The sequence below is a fragment of the Ursus maritimus genome, unplaced genomic scaffold (genome assembly GCF_017311325.1).
Source record: "Ursus maritimus isolate PB19 unplaced genomic scaffold, ASM1731132v1 scaffold_10, whole genome shotgun sequence".
Lineage (NCBI taxonomy): Eukaryota > Metazoa > Chordata > Mammalia > Carnivora > Ursidae > Ursus > Ursus maritimus.
The window spans coordinates 69920766-69938088 of NW_024423344.1; the positions used below are offsets into that span (position 1 = coordinate 69920766).

Here is a 17323-nt window from a genome sequence, read left to right on the forward strand (position 1 = left end):
TGAAGAAGCCCCCGTGAAGCAAGTGAACGGCTAGAGAGTGACGGCGGTTTCGGAAGCAGGATGTGCCCCTACACAGTGGCTGTCCCCTTACCTACCGCCAAAGGCCACCGCCTTCAGGCTCAGAGAGGCTTTCTGGCATAACTGCAAAGATAGAATCTGATGGAATGCTCTGACCACATGGGATGCCGGGAGGAAGGTGGAAAACTGAAACGTGCTCAGCTTCAACAGACAGCTGTGCTTGTCCTTGGTTTCCGGGCGTGCTGGGTTTGAGACTCTGGGTTTACCGTGCTCTGCCAAGCACGCCGTGCCTTCGACCTCACGCCCTGGCCATCAGGGGGCAATCGAATGAGTGGAAAGCAACCACTTTGTTCCTTGTTTGTTCTTTTATTAAATTCATTCTAATTCCAACTCCCAGATGAATCTAGCACCAGTCTGTCTGTCGGGGGCTCTCATTGCCTGGAAACGCTTGCTTTAGGTTCAAGTCTGTTGGGTGGGCCAGAAAGCGGGGAAGGAATTATGGAGGAGGAGGTGAACAAAGCAAACAGGAAAGGCCGTAGGGATGGAATTAACCTTCCAGGGGGAGAAAAGAAATGTTATCAGACCAGAAGGCAGCGTCCTGCAAATAACCGACAGGTGAGAAAGATCAACCTGTCTGAATTAGATTTCTTCCCGAGTACGGCTCCTAACACAGAGCCCGGAAGTTCAGATTTTTTTGGTTGATTTTCCACAATGGCATTATCGTTGGAATAAGGATAGTAACTTTTCACAGAAATGCCATAGAATGAGGATGCCCAGTCCCATTAAAACATGGATGGGCCCGTTAGTATTAGTTTACTTTAAAAATCAGCCACTTTGGGAGCGTTTGTGTGTGTGTATTTACAAGACACACTATGGAATCATTCACGTTGTCCACGAGTGGGCCTTGGCTAAGCCATGTCCAGTTGCAGCTACAGTCAGAAAGCACAAAGCCATGCTCCCCCATAGCGCAAATACCAGTCTGTCGTTTCCTACACTGAATTTCATACAAAGAGAAATCGTTTCTTTTGAAGAAATGAACCTTCTTTTTAAAGCCATTACTTTCTGAGGAGAGTCTTACTCTCCAGCATCATATATGCAGAAAATGCAAGAAAAGAATAGGTTGACTAAATATTGACCCGAAGGCATTTCCTCAGAACAAAACAGAACAAGGAAATCTGTCTCTAGTTAATGCCTTTTCAGATTGTTTGCTTTGGGTGATGGAAATATATCCAGAGATCAATGAAGGGTTGAAAGTCTATTTGTCTAAGCGGTTTATCCTTCATTGAGTAGAGAGTTTTAGAGTCGTTAAAGTCAGAATGTGAAAGCTGCCCGGAGGCTGTGCTTTTGGAGACTGGTGTTAGTGGCGATGGCGGGCGTTCCTACTGTTGGCAGCAGCTGGCTGTGGCTTCTCTCTCTCCTCCTGTTAAGGAGCCATCAGTTGGACTATACAGGAAGAAAGGGGCTGAGACCAAGATCATAAAACTGCAGGCATAGAGGAGAACAGGGGTCCAGCCGTTATTCCTGTCCCCATGGAGGGTGCCACTCCACCCCCACCCCAAGAACCACAGGAAAAGTAGTCCAGGAAGTAGACTAACGGTCTTCTAACATGGTGGCGAGATAGAGAAGTCTGTGCCAGCGACTTGACTAGGACCATGTATTTCTTGATCTCATGGACTTGCCCAAATTCCATATGCTTTTTCTCAAATTTGCAAACGAAAACCCCTGACCCTGATGATCACAGAGGAAGTTGGAGCCTTTCTCTTTCTCCGAACGTGGGACAGGCATGAGCAGTAAGCCTGAGATGGGGCCTAAGCCGCCAGCCAAGTGTTTCCACCAGAAAGACAAGTCTGGGTCATGCGCTTCCCGTGAGCTGTGAATAAAGTTGTCACCTCAGGAGACGATGAAGAAATAGCGTTTTATTTCTTTACAAATTGATAGCCAAGACAATAAATCACTCCATAGAAAAATTTAAAACAAGATACATTGTTGTGACCTTCATAACAGATGGAGTAGTTAGTACAATAGTGAAAGAAAAGTGCCTGCTGGGAGGTCAGGTTGCAGCATTTTGTCAGGCTTGATGAACGAAAAAGAAAGTCCAACTTTATTAATGGGACAGCTAATAAAGGTGCCTCGCCCTTAGACTCAAACTGTTGGTGTGAATAGCCAGAGGGATGAGCTTAGAGCCAGGTCTCCCCTGAGTTTAGCCACCTTTGTGGAATACGTGACATAATTCGTAGGCTGTTTGTTTGGGGATTTATTTATTTATTTGGATCCAAGAGTACCCGATAACCTTTCTACCTTCGTAACTTCAACCTAGATCCGGGTCGTCACCTGCGATACTCTTAAAGCTGCTGTTGTGTGACAATGACTGTAGTTGTGTATCATTGGATGTCTCCTTAAACTCTCCCAAGGGTACTTGCTGAGTCCCGCGTCAGCCATGGAAGCCACGGTGCGCGTGCCCACCTGCCTGTCGTCCCCTCTACTCCACCAGGGCTCGTCCTCCATCCCCATGAAAGGGAAAGGGTACAAGTTGCACTTCAAAAGCCAGCCTTTGCCAAGAGTTCTAGTTGCTTCCCCCAGTGTGGCTGTCTCGTCAGAGCTGTGAGAACACACAGCTCATTTTTTGAAACTATATGGAAGTTTTTCCAAGGATAGGTAGGTAGAGACAAGAACAGACTGAGTCAGATTGAAATCTTGGGATAACTGTTGTGTCTGGCCCATGTGGCCCTGAGTAATTCCCTTATCCTGTCTGTACTCCCATTTTCTCATCTTTGAAGAAGGCAGAAGAATTTCATTAGCTTCCCCTTCTTAAGTCCTAAGGCTGCTTTGAAGACAAATGAGAAAATGTGGCTGGTTCCCCAGGAATGGAAACCAGTAAGAAGCACAGAAGGGAGATCGGAGCCTTCTTGGGGGTCCTTATACTGAGAAAGAAAATAAATGGGTTAGTGGTGTTGCTGTCCTGAGCCTACTACCCGAGAGCCCCTGCCAAGATGGGCCAGCTGTTCCTTATGACTGGACTGGTCTCATGGGTGTGAGTGGGTCCTGGCCAGCTGAGCTCAACAGTTGGTCCCCTCTTGGTAGTCATGTGGCCTGTGTGTGTCCGACAGAATCCTCTCCCTCAGTTTTTCCCTTTGCAGAGACGGCAATTTGACCTCTGATCATCAATGAAAACAGCCAGTACTCTGTGACAAAGGCTATAAGAGGTCCTAAGAACTATCCCACTGTGTTATTACATTGTGAGGCTATGCCTAGAAGAATTTCCGACCTCTAAGATACACTGAGAATTGACAAACAGGAAAGGAGCAACACAGCTGGGGAAGATGCTGACCGAGAAAAGCTAGTTTTCACAGCACACACAAAAATCAATCCGCATTTTTCGTTCTAAGTATTTCAGTACCTAGTAGACTCTGGGAACTGGAATTTATTTGTCAAACGGTCTGTCAGTGTATACCATATTAACTTTAGCTGAGCTTATCAGTTTTGGGAAAGTGCGTTGATATGGCCTGAAGCTGAGCATTTCAGAAGCTGGAGTATCAGTTGGAATAGTTTCAGAGCCGGGGATAAGTTTAAAAGTGAAATGTGAGATCTTTTCATGAATTGTCACAAAATAAAAATATATATCTATCTCCTAGGTGTGATACACGAATATCATGGACATATAACGTCATTTGCTTCTGCTTCTTTGTAGAAATAATTTTGCAATGTAAGGGAGGCACTATTTTAGAAACAACTAAAACCAGTCAGATTCTTCAAATAATTGATTTTCCTCTAGTCATGGAAAGAAGGCACTAAATACGGTGCCTTCTGAGGAAATTGCAGTGAAAAGTCAATGACACGCCCCAGGTTTTCTCTGTTGTAGATATATCGCTAACCATCTGCTAAATGAGTAGCTGTATGTTGAACATTTCCGGGCCTAAGAAAATTGAAAGAAAATCTTTGAAGTTAAGATAAATAACTTCTAAACTGAGGAAGCTCTCTACCTGGATGTGGCCAAGAAGGAGCCACCATCCCTCACGGACTGACCAGGACGCTCGGCTCCTGGGTCCTCGGCAGCCTGCCGGCCCTTCATCGAAAGCGAGAGTCGTTAGACTGTGCCCAAGAGCCTGCAGATCATTCTAGACCCTCAGGAAAAGAGTCAAGACTCAATGAAATCGTGCTGTGGTTAAGCAAGGAGTTGATCAGTGTAAACACCGTTGTCAGCATACGACTAATTCTGACTTCTCCCTTACCGTGAGAAGTGTGACAAACCATGTCACACGTTTAATTTGGCCATTGGGGATTCTGGTAGCTACACGCACATGCCAGTTTCCCTGTGAAGTATCACAAAGGGCCTGAGGCGTGGGGCCCGTTTATATGAACCTTTCATGATATCTAAACAAATACCAATTCCTTTCTGTAACCACTGTTCTCTCCCAGCTCGCTAACTCATTTTTCAATGACTCTGTGTTTCCCAGAGGCACTGATCAATGTTGGTTCCCCGCCCCGCTCCCAATACCTTTTGAACTTAGCAAGTCTGGAATTTGGTTAAATATATCAAAATACTTTTCTACTTCACATTCTGTGAGGGTGATTTTTGACCTGAAACATTTAGTGATAGATAGACCTCATTTAGTAAAAGGAAATCACGTTGGGAAGGAACAAAGAAGCCAAGGGCGTAGAAGGAAGGGGAAGTCCTTTTTTCTTTGTTTCTTCGATTCTTTTTTTAATTTTAAAGTTGTCTTTACTGCTGCTATAGAAGTAATTTTGCCCGGTGAGGGGTTTTGAGCCTGTCACGTAAGGTTGTGTAGACCAAGAGAACTTTCTTCTCTTTGTGAGACCATTTAATTCATGTGTTTTCTCTTCTTTTAAATATACCACTCATAAAATTGTTTTTCAGCACACCAAGATATGTTTGATAACAGAAGTGGAAGATTCTTACCGATAAGAAATAAAAAGAGGGGAAATGGGTGAAGTAATGAGAAAGTTGGTTAGACCCAGAGCCTCATGGAAGATGAACTTTTGGGGGGAGATTAGAGCTCTCCTGGGTTGTGGCAGGGGACCCCCAGAGTGAGATCTCATGAGTCAGATGCCCACGAACGGTCGTGTGTGCCCTTGGAGCACTGTGACGAGCCCCCCAATACGCAGGTGTGTCCCTCCTTTCAGAAAATTATGTAGACAAAAATCCAAAAGCAGAAGCCCAATAATTTAGTAGCAATTTTAATTATAAAATACATCCTTATTTAATAAAACTTACCGTTCAGTTCCTTTAAAGAGCAGACAGTTTAAAACATGAGTCATCCCAGGAAAAAAAAGAAAAAAGCATCTGTTTTTGAACACCTTTTTGGAAGGCTATCTATAAGAATCCGCACGTTCTGCTCTTACTGACATTTCAACCAGACTGGGCCGTGGAACATTTGCTCAAGGCTAATTGCAATTGTCTAGATCCATAATGAAGCCTTTCCTGGATGACCTTTATGGATTGCGGTAAGCAAAGCTCCCCTCTGAGCAACAGGCTCTTCGATAAACTTGTACCTCGGGAAGATGGGTTTTTAGAAGCCTGTTGTTCGTGCGTTGACGGTGTTCTATTCTAGACAGAAACCTTTAGTGCTGTGGTGACAGCGAGTCATGCCCTTTGTGATTTCAGGCTCTTGCCACTGTGGAAAGTGCATTTGCTCTGCGGAAGAGTGGTATATTTCTGGAGAACTCTGTGACTGTGACGACAGGGACTGTGACAAGCACGACGGCCTCATTTGCACAGGTGCGGTAGGACCCGCTCGGCTTGCTCTGCACCCCCGTTGGTGAGAAAGACAAACAGCCCCCCTCCATGGTGCCGCCCATGGCTGTGGGGTGGCTGGGGCTCTCCCGATTATCGAGTCCTGAGAATTGCTTATGAAATACACGCGCTTAAACAAGCTCGAGGGAAAACAGAGATGGAGACAGAGCCCAGCTGGAACGGGGCAGGGTGGGCACTACTGACTGGCTGCTCCCCGGCTGGTGGCACCAAGCGGAGGCCAGCAATCGTTTGAAAGATCCGATTTCCCATAGCTGTCGGTAAGATATTAACAAGGTGGCTGTAAGAGGGCGAGTGGAATGGCTGCGACTATGAGCGGCTGTGGTTGATAAGAACGTATTTTAACCCGGTGCATTTCAGTCACGATGATGATGCCCCCGTGTGTTTTCTTGCAGGGAATGGACTTTGTAGCTGCGGGAACTGTGAGTGCTGGGATGGATGGAACGGAAATGCGTGCGAAATCTGGCTTGGCACAGAGTATCCTTAACAATTACACGGGACAGGACTGGAGTCTTTACTTTTCTAGGCCATTAGAACAATATACATGCAAAGGAAACCTTGTATAATCACCACTAGGACAGGTCAAACAGACTATTGTATGTTTTTCTCTTTCTGAATGCCTGCATGAAGTCTGGGTACCCATTAAAAAATGAGTTAAGCCAAGTCTGATGTAAATAACGCCAGAAAGAATTTGTCTTCCAGGATTTACATCAGTGGTTCTCAACAAGGGTGACTTCGCCACCTGGAAAACACTTGGCAACGTGTACGGACAATTTCGATTGTCATGCTGGGTGGGGTGGGAGGGCGAGCGACAGGCCTCTAGTGGCTAGAGGCCAGGGATGCTGCTGAACATCCCACGGCAAAAAGTTAGCGGACTCCAAACGTTAATAGTGCCGGAGTTGAGAAATGTTGGATTACACGGTCGTTAGACACGGATATCCCTCACAAAAAAGACCACATGAGAATCTATGGAAATATCCTCACATAAAGCCATCGATCTTATTTTTTTCAGGATTCCTGTGACTCAGCATTTCCATACGGGGACAATAAAGACAAACACACATAAGGGAAAATGGCGGGGGGCAGGGGGATGTGGGGGGCAGAGGCTGGATCACCAGTGCTTTGTAAAGAAAAAGACTGGTCCATTTTAGCCAGTAAGTCATTCGTTTGGTCTCACTTTAAACTCACGAAAAAGATTCTCTTAGGAAGGCAGTATGAGAAATGTACAATTTGACATTTTTAATAAATAGTGACTTAAGTTGCTTACAATGTGTCAATATATATTTGGCTACTGCTGATGAACAACACAGAATGAATAGGTATTCAGGGGCGTCTTCTGTTACCGGATCCCTTCTTAAACTGGGCAGGGGTAGGCGTACGAGGACTCTGATTTTTCACTATTTAAACTATTCCATGGTAACTTGCCTTTCAAGAGGACAATATCTAATGGGACCTAGGAGGGGCCTGAAATATGCATTCGTTTCCCTTAAAAGACTCTTATTCCTAAGGATACATTTACTGCAAAATAGGGTCATGCAGAGAAGTCAAGAAGAGATACTGTGATCAAATGACACCAGTCTCAAAGCTCAGTGGATAAAAAAAAAAATCTAGAAATGTCTTAAGTAGAAATTACAAATATTCACTCAGCAATAGGAACAAAATGTTTATTTTCTTAATGGTGAAATTTTGCTCTGTATGAAATTCACATTGAATTATGAAAATGTACAATAATTAGGACTTCCCTTACATATTTACAGTTAAATCTACTTACACACATTAGTTTAGGCAACCTTTAATTATTTGGAGCTAAAAAAACCCACTTTTTTTTCTAAATGTGAATTATATTTTGTAAAATCCTAGAATAATGTAACAAAACCATTTCCGCATTGTTTAAGATGAAAATTTTTACTTGGAAATTTTACTTAATGATGTAAATATTCTAGAGTCATGGCTTGGACTTCATAAGTCAAGTCACCAAAAATAAGGAAAATATGCATTTGCCGAGTTACTTAAAAATTTAATATTGAAAATTATTTAAGAGAAAGTTTATCTGATGCTGACTTTTATAGTACTAATAGTGTTCTCATACTTTAATAGATTTATAAAATTGTTATCTCTATCCTGAGATTATGGAGTGCAACCATATTAGTTGTATCTCTATTGTTGAGTATGTCCGTTGATATATCGGTTTTGTAAAATGAGGGAAATAGAAGCAGTTGAGAAATAATATAGACTATATTCTTTCCTCCTCTCTAGCTAATCATTTTAAGCCTCAAACAAACCTGTTGTAATTGTTGGGTAGCACTTTTGATGACTCGATGATGCACCATCATCAGAATTCCCTTCACTCTCTAGCCATCATAACACAAACCGCCTTCAGCATCCCTCCTGCGGAACTCCACCTTCGATAAAGGACCAGAATACATATTTTAGACTTTGTGGGCCACACACATCTCTGTTGGATCTTCTTTGTTTGTTTTTAATACTTCAAAACTATAAAAGGGAAAACAGAAAGCAAACTCATTTGGAGTTCACGGGCTTTTTTTTACAAAAACAGACTGTGGGCTCGACTTGGCTCCCAGTGGAGCAGCATTTTGCCAACCTGAGCTCTCCTTTGTCTTCTCATGGAATCCTCGGTGTGTCTTATTTTTCTTGCTGTTCTCTACGTTTGTTATCTCTTTTGTTAACAACTACAATGAAGGGCTTCTCTTTTTATATTTTCGTATGAGAAAAGTGTCCTCAGCGTTTATGTTTTTTAAGGAAAAGTTTTGAGATGGAGAAATTATTATATGAGAAATTTCAAAATGTAGTTTGTTCAAATTTTTGGACAAGGCTGAAAATATAGGACAGTCAGCTATCTTCTGGGTTCATTTAGCTACAAATTATTGAACTGAAACTGAGTTATAGCATAAGTCACCTGGTACCTAATCTCTAATGAATACTTTTCTTTTAAATCAGAAATAGTTTTTTACTTCTTTCTGTCTGCTATAATATTTCGTATGCGTGTATATGATTTTGACTCTAGCAATGCAATCATCAATAGACCTATTAAGAAGTTATTTAATTTACATGTTTAAGTTGGAAAAAATAAAATATAGTTACATGTAAAGACGTAAATCCTATCCTTTTTCAATGTGATTTTGTATTTTGACTTTAAATTCCGTTACTAAGATTAAAAAAAAAACAAAACTCCCTCTTTCAAAAAAAAGGCAGGGCAGGAACAACTTGTAATAGGGGAAGAGTAAATGTGGGAAGCTCATCGGCTTCTTGGAGTTGGTGGGAAGTTACAGGAAGATTAAGGTCAGTTGGGAAGGACGAGACACGTCTGCAGCTGGTGTTGGCACTCACCCTGCTTGCTGGCAAACCATTACTGAGGAAGTCTTCCACAAGGACTTTTCAGTAAAACTCTACTAAGGTCCTAAGACCCAAGAGGATAATAATGATACCCCATTTTCTCCCTGGACCCCTTGAGCTAATCTAGATTCCTGTAGCACCTTGAAAGGAACGGCCTCCAGCACTTCGAATGCAAACACAATCTTGGCCAGCAAACATCAGGATCAGACCGAATGATAGAGAAAACCAAGAAAAAATAAAACAAATCACAACTCAGCCTTTGTTTGCAGACTCACTGTCAAAACTCTGAAGCCCTACCCAGTATCCAAGAGTCAACAGGCCTTGTGTGCCCCCTTATAAGCTAAGAAACTTAAGCTAGGAAATGTATTTTACTCCAAAGTAACACAGTTTGCGTCTGGATGTTGGTATGTCTGCATTTAGCCAATTGCTTTCCCTGGAAATAGTCTTGTTCTGAAATACAATTGAAAATAGGTTTCAATTATTTTATTTCCTTCTAAAATGCATTTCTTAGTCATCTGGTCTCTCCTTCAAACATTAGTTCTCCCTCTAGTATTAGGAATAAAAACTGAAATGAAATGATACATGTCTAACTTAAGGAACAAGAAGTTCTTGTTGTTGCTGTTGTTGTTTTGTTTTGTTTTATAAAAGAAAACCAAGTCTAATATTGGTCATCTCGAAAACATCTGACTGTTTTAGTGCTTTAGGCATTAATTGAGCAACTGGCCAGGTGTGTTAAAAATACTCACTCTGCTTACTCTCCAAGAGGCAAACAGTTAGGACTGCAGCAGGAGTCTTGTCGGCCCATTGTGGAGCTCCTAAAGCCACCTGCTATCCCCAACACTCAGGACAGGCCACCGCTTAGGGCAAGAATCTCTAAGTTCTGCAGGATTTGTAGCAAACTGTTGCTCAGGACCATTTCACTCTTTACATAGGGCGCACCATCTGGATCTCCTCTATATTTTTTCCAAGTAAAGTTGTAGCCAAACATTTTAGAAAGCAAACTTTAAAGAAAATGAACGTGGTGTCGCCTGGAATATCGAAACAACGAACATTCCCGAGCATTGCGGAGGGATGGGTGAAGCAATTGGCTACCATAACAGATCAGTAGAAATATCCTCCCCTACCAGATATGCATGCAAAAGGAATGTGACATAAGGCTCAATGCGACTGACATATGTACATGGAGGTACAAAACACACAGTCTGTAGTACGAATGAATTCCATCAGATTTACTATACAGAGCATCAATGAGGACAGATTGCACTTGCTTAATAACAGCAAACTTAATTTTTGAGGGGAAAAAATGTTGGCGTCTTATCCCAGAAAAATAGCAAGAGAGGTATCATCAAAGAGCTAAAATCTTCTTTGGCATGGTAAAGGGGGACATTGAGTGTACCAACTTATTTACATGACATTTCTCTATAGTTGTGGGTGAAGCAATGGCATTTTGTTACATAAAGTTGTTTGATGTTTTGTAATATGCCTTCATATCAATATTTTATTCAGTATGTTGTATTTGTGAATACAACAAATGGTATTAAACACAGAAACTGTACAATGCAGACAGACTTTTTGTATGTAAATTGAATAGTACATACCAACAGTTCTTGATACACAGGTCCTACTACATGCAGTTCATCGGTGCTGTCCTCGTCCCATGCAACAGGTGAGACCAGACACAAAGGAAACCGTCTAATTTACAAATAACAAGGACCCGTCGGCAATATGTCTAAACATATATTAGCAGAAAGTATTTGACATCCATTCATAGGGATAAATGCCCTTGGAGACAAATCATATAAAAAACAAAACAGAGGTGCACATTGACATAAATCTCAGTCATTTACAAAAATAAATCTTGTCTTAATTTTAACCAATAAACAGGCTTGCAGGGGGAGAAAACAGCATATAGGGCTGATTACCAAAACCAAATAGGTGGGGTTGTTTGTTGTGTGTGCATGTGTGTGTGTGTGTGTGTGAGTGTGTGTGAGTGTGTGTGTGTGTGTTAGTGTGCATGTGTATATTGGGGGAAGCAGTGTCTATAAGCCCATCTAATTGGAATGTCAAGTTAAATAATTCGGTTTGCCACAGATTATAGAATACATGTCTTCCCTAAATTGGTTCGTGAAATTCATCTAACGGATTTTAACTCATCCTGTTGCAAATGATGGGCTTTAAAACGGTGTCACAAGAAACCAAGAATGGTTGAAGGAATCATTTTGTTGTATTCGTACTTTAGCATTATTGACAATAAATCTACTCAAACGTTATGCTAACTTTTTATTTATTAAAATGAAATCCAATATGAAAATGAAGTAAGCATAAACAGTTAAATTTATACTAAATCTTTAATCAGCTAAGCAGGCCAAAATTTTTAAATGCCGGGCAAGGGCTGTCATGGAGACTTAGGAACGCAGTGGCAAAATAATTTCCCAGGAAATACAGTGCAGATGGGGGGGGGGGAGGCGGGGGAGTGGCGACTGGGTCAGCCTTCCACATGGAAATAATCATAAGAGGCCAGTACATTTATAGTTTTCTATAAATGAGGTTCAGTTTGGTCTCAGTTAACTCTTCTGAGGAGGAAACATTGAATTTTATTAAGTACACACAGAGTTAACAAATATATTTCCAAACAGTTTCGTATTCCACATTTTGAAACTCTTTATATCCCATAGCGAACGTTTTGCATGGTTTCTTCCCTGTGCAGTCAACGATTTCGTGGCCTTTCTTAGCGGTTGTCTTCCCTAAGCTCGGACTTAGGCAAAAGGAAATTAAGAAAGCAAAATAAAACAAAAGCAAATCAATGGAGTGGACCAAAAACCTGATGTTTGAACGTGTTGGTTTGCCATGAATTTTATCCAGAAGAATTCAACAGACTGCATTCTGAGCTCATGGCAAGGCACCTCTACCCCAGCTACTGGGCAACCCGGGGCCCCGAGAAGCTGAGTTACAGGTATGGAGTGGTGACTTACACAGTACCTGACTCAGCATGCTGAGCTAAAAAAAATAGTTTTTCCTAGTATGTCCAGTTTAAAAACTTGTCATTAAACACCAAAAATATTAAAGTCTAATTTATAACTAACGTTTGCATTGCTGCTGCAGAAAAGAACACAACAGCCGCCTTGCCCATGCTCTGCTGAGTATGAGTGGAACGCAGCCAAAACCGGGGATGGCATTCAGTTCGGTTCATTAAAAACAGGTAGGATTATATCGGAAATGGATTTAGGTAGCGCAATTCTTGTAGGTTGTAATTATTGAATTTTCTTTTTTTTTTCCTTTTTTCCAAATAATGAGGATCAGTACATGAAAAATGAACCTTAATCAGGCCTACAAGGCCTACAGAGTTCTTTGGACCCACTTTCTCAAAAACCAGTGGGTCTTGCTCGCTGGGCAAGGCAAATGTTACCATTACCAGTAAGCTTGTGATATGTATAAAACACACACACACACAAAGAAACTATAGGGGGATGTCAAACACATATCGTAGAGAGCTTCCCCCGGGACTGTGTTTGACCCATTTCTCACCCCGGCAACGCCGACCTCAGGAGCACAGTGTCTGCTACCGGATAGAGCGTATATGTGTGTTTAATCGATAGTGGGAGCCGGAGACAACACTCTTAATCTTTAGAGATGCAATTTGTAATAATAGGTTTAGAAGGCTTCCTGATTCCCTGATCGCTCTCCGAACTAGGCCAACTGCCACATTTAAGATTTAGAGGAATACAATCCCTGCAAAAGGTCACAGACAGTGGAGCGAGCAGCCCTGTAAAAACGGGGAGAAGAGAAATCCATAATAGCACAGGTTTACAGCGTCTAACTAGAAATTACTCAATAGTATTCGTGTGCTACAAAATTGAACTTAAACACATGGATTTCGCTGAAACAGGACTCAAAAAGGATTATGGGTAGCTGTCAGCAGGCAAGGTATCGAGTGTACTTGTGAAGTATGTCATTCACATGAAGTGTCACGGTCACAGAAAAGATATTAAAAAGGCATTCCATATCTGGTAGGGCATTCCATGGTCTGAGTTTAGCTGGTTGTCCAGGCGTCTTCTTGTTCTGGGGGCGCAACAGGTTGAGATTTATCCACTTGCAACCAAGAAGTTCGAGCGAGCCGGGAGCAAGCTCCGGCCGACTTCCAGCCGCGCCTCAGCCACGGAGCAGGACTGTCCGGCAAGGATAAATCACTCAACTGCGCGGGACGACTGAGTCACAACACCGGTGGGGATCTGGCTATGTCGTCTTACTTTTGTTGACTGGTTTGCCGCCATTCATGATTGCCGACGCGCTTGTGCTTTTACTCGGCGTCACCCCGGCCTTCGGGACCGTTTCTCCGACGTCATGCAAAGACGGTTCTCGGTACATGGCAACTGGTGACGGGCAGGAGGGCATGAGGGAAGGAGGGGAGGAGACATGACCCGGTTAGGTTCGAGCGTGGCCACGCGCCGGAGTAAAGCAACCCCGCGTAGGGGAGGCAATTCCCGTGGTGAAGCCATCGTTTCCCGCCCCCGGACAGAAATGACTTCCTTCGCATTCTCTGGTTTCTAGAACCAAAATACGGACGTGGGTGTGCCTGGGTTTTTGTCTAGGAGGGGAGGTTTAAATAGGAGCTAGGGCCTCTTCGTGGGCCTCAGATGTAAAGCAGGCATCGGCACCGGCACACACACACGCACACACACACACACACACACACACACACACACACAGTGTGGGGGATGGGCGAGCACTTAACCTCCTTCTCTTTGTAGAGCTAGGAAAACTCAGACTTCCCTTCCAGGGCACACCGATGTCAACCCCTGAACCCCCTCGTTCCCATCCATCTTTTCGAGGCCCGGTATGGACACCGTAGATCATTACATTATGTTTCTCTCAAGTGATTCAAAAGCAACACAATCACACTAGTGTCAACTTCAAAGCTATCCCAGGCAATGACCAGGAACTCACTTTCCTGAAGCCAGAGCCTTCTGGATTTCCTCTCCCTCCATCACGGAAACCGAAGGCATGTGTGGGGCATTTTGTATTTTTAGGCCTCGTTTTCCGAGAGCTTGTTAAAAGTAAGGCAGAAGCAGAGAGTGGCAAGAGGGCAAGTGGGAGCCATGTCCGAGTGAGCGCTGAGGAGCAGCTTGACGAGTATCCAGGGCCGCGGCTAGCCCAGCCGCTCAGGTGGCTTGTTGGAAGCGGACTCTAAGAGATGCCGTGCAAGGACATGGAAGACTGACTTGGGGGAAATCAGCTGAGCAGGAATCATCTGCCCTCAGAAATGCTAGAGAATTCGGGCCGTCCAAGCCGCTGTGCTGTGGAGAGTGTTTCCCGTATACGGTATTTTATGAAGAGACTGTGTCTCCTCACGGTCAGGTGGGCGCCCCATCGTGGGCCCCCCACCCGCTCAAGGCGGCGGCACAGGCCTCTGGCGTCAGGGCCGTGCGGCCGGGCAGCAGCACCCAGCTCTGAGAGCGCGTGTGCGCCCGGCCTGTCTGCGAGGACCCGGCAAGGTACCAGGGAATTAATCCACATCCGCGAAGCGCCTTCCAGTCTCACTCCCACTACTAACGCAGTTAGGAGACGACAGCGTCACAGCATTAACCTTGACCGTCCATGCGGTGAAGGTGTGGAAGAGACAGGAGTGCCCCAGAGCATCAATAATTAATCAAGTACCTAATTTGCCCTCACGTTTCCAATCATATAATGTACATTCCGTATGGGTTTTGAAAGTTGGAAATTAATCTTCCTCTATAAATTACACTAAGTGATAACCTCCGTCGTTATAATACCCCCTTCGTTATTTTTAGGGTACTTCTGTCTGCTAATTATTTGAAAATACTGCTTCTCTCTGCCTCTGAAGTCCATGAACGCACAACGCACACATACACACAACTGTTCAGTGTATGATTCAAATACCAAGTGATATTATTACACCAAGTCTCAGTCTCCGATATTTCCTGCTAGATATACAAAAATAGCTGGTCTCCAGCTTTTGCCTCAGTTAAGAGACATGAAGTCTCTTTTGGTTTTCATTATGTTGATGCGGCTAGAAGATAAGGTTTTAGAATTTAGTTAGTTCCTATCAGTTCATATTCAAAGCAAAAGTTAATGTAAAGAGACAAAGCAAGGTGGCAAAGAAACAAGATTTTTATAGAACTGCTATGGACTTAGTTTTCAAATATTTCACTTGCATTTGAATATTGGTGAGTCTGATGCTCTCAATTCATGTAAAACAGTAAGGCCAAATCACAGAGGTGTTACTTTGGAAGGACAGCAAAACCCTCTCATTTCTTATTTCTACTCTGTCTGATGATCTATCATGTAATGAGAATAGTTCACTCATATTTCAGACTCTGGCATAATTTTTCCTTTCCAAGATAGTCCCTGGTGGCTAATTGTCTAGGTTTCAATGGCTTGTTCTATAGGCAAATTTAGTTAAGGGGATAGTAAGCCATTATTGTTGAAATTATAAAGATGGTATTAACTAACAAGAGTGGTTTTCCAAACACAGGCAAACTTAAAGCTGAATTATACATTCACAAGTAATTAATAATTAACCTTTAATATTTGGAATTATCTTATATCTATATAGAGAAGATGGATTATAAAACCAATATACATTTTCTCTTGATGGCTAAACCTTTCCTCTAGGAACAAAAAACAAAAAGAAAATCAAACTAAGTTAGATGAAAGTGTTTATTTAATTATTGTAGATCTGCTTTTCTGCCAAAGGTAAACAAAAGTATTTGAATAGACAAATGCCTCTTTTGAAATGCCTCAAGATTAATTTTTTTCTAGTTCTCGTATTATGTAGATAAGGTAAATGGCACTTCTGGCAGAATCCTTAATGAGAAAGTTGCAGAAGTTTCTGATTAATTAGCAACACTTTATAGCCTGCTCTCTGGGAATCAGGTCAAAGTGAATGTGAAAGCTTCCCTGTTCTCAGGTGACTATGAAAGAAGGCGGAGCCACAGCCCAGTTTACTAAACAAGGGCACAGCTGGAAAGGAGATAGGGGACATTAACAAGCTCTTGAAAGGTGAAGAGATTAACTTTATTTTCTGTAATTATAGTAATTCACAAGTGTGTGATTACTTTCAGCTGGATACCATCAAAATGGGTACAGACTTGGGGCGCCTGGGTGGCTCAGTCGTTAAGCATCTGCCTTCGGCTCAGGGCCTGATCCCAGGGTCCTGGGATAGAGCCCCGCATCGGGCTCCTCTGCTAGGAGCCTGGTTCTTCCTCTCCCACTCCCCCTGCTTGTGTTCCCTCTCTCACTGGCTGTCTCTCTCTCTGTCCAATAAATAAATAAAAAATCTTAAAAAAAAAATGGGTACAGACTTGTATTCCATAATTTTCAAAACTTAATTATATATGTATACATGTAATATATTTTTATATGCTCCATCAATTTGTGCATATATGTGTATGTATGTGTGTATACATTATATATCTATAAAATATATAAATACACACACCTATATATACAATAAAGTGGACAAATCTTAAATTCATAACTTAAGTAGACATCTGGGTGACAACCACCCAGATCAAGATACAGAAAATTTCCAGCATTCCGTGAGGATTCCTCGTGGCCCATGTAGAGTTAGCAATGGGAAAAATAAATGTGTCACAGACTGGGAGGGGTAATCACATAACACTCACCTTCCAATGGCTTGGGTAGAAAATGAGCTGCTGGTTTGGTTTTCTTTACTCTGTTTCCTTTCATGACTTGCCCTTCCTTATTCAATCCCAAAAACCAGGCTCTTCCAGATTCCTGTTGTCTGTACAGCATAGATGAGTAGATTACGTAATAGTTTTCAAAAACAGATTCTTTAAACTTGCATTCAGGGGTAAAAAGTTCCTGTCGAGAGAAGAGGAAGAAAAGACAGTCAGAGAAAAGAATGGGAGCTTCCCTGAACTTTGTATTTCTCCAGACACTTGTCGGCCAGGCTGAAGGAGACAGCCCTGGGGCAGGGACGACCCGGCAGCACCTCGTCCTGCAGGGACTATTTGTGTACTTTTTTCAATATACAATGAATAGAGAAGAATCTGCTACTCCTGGGAACATATGCATAGGCAAGAGTATGCATGTCCTTTCGTAAGAAACTAGGAGACATGCGCAAACTCACAACGGTCTTGGTGAAACAGAATAGAATTCAACCAGAATATAACCAGAAAAGGCACAGTGAGTAGCATC

At 42.6% G+C, this 17323-nt stretch overlaps 2 protein-coding genes across 4 annotated transcripts in view; one reads left to right on the forward strand and one right to left on the reverse strand.

Annotated features, from left to right (window-relative positions):
- The window catches only part of ITGBL1 (integrin subunit beta like 1), a 200409-nt gene extending 193358 nt beyond the window's left edge, over positions 1-7051 (forward strand). The window contains exons 10-11 of the mRNA XM_008684989.2: positions 5642-5755; positions 6184-7051. Of these exons, the coding sequence (XP_008683211.1) occupies positions 5642-5755; positions 6184-6275 (206 nt within the window). The 3' untranslated portion in view covers positions 6276-7051. The remainder of the gene's footprint in view (positions 1-5641; positions 5756-6183) is intronic.
- Positions 7052-13279: 6228 nt separating this feature from the next.
- FGF14 (fibroblast growth factor 14) overlaps positions 13280-17323 on the reverse strand; it is a 591097-nt gene continuing 587053 nt past the window's right edge. For all 3 annotated transcript variants that reach the window (XM_040624322.1, XM_008684988.1, XM_040624317.1), the window contains 2 exons: positions 16789-16987; positions 13280-13512 (listed from right to left, as the gene is read on the reverse strand). In XM_040624322.1, the coding sequence (XP_040480256.1) occupies positions 13376-13512; positions 16789-16987 (336 nt within the window). In that variant the 3' untranslated portion in view covers positions 13280-13375. The remainder of the gene's footprint in view (positions 13513-16788; positions 16988-17323) is intronic.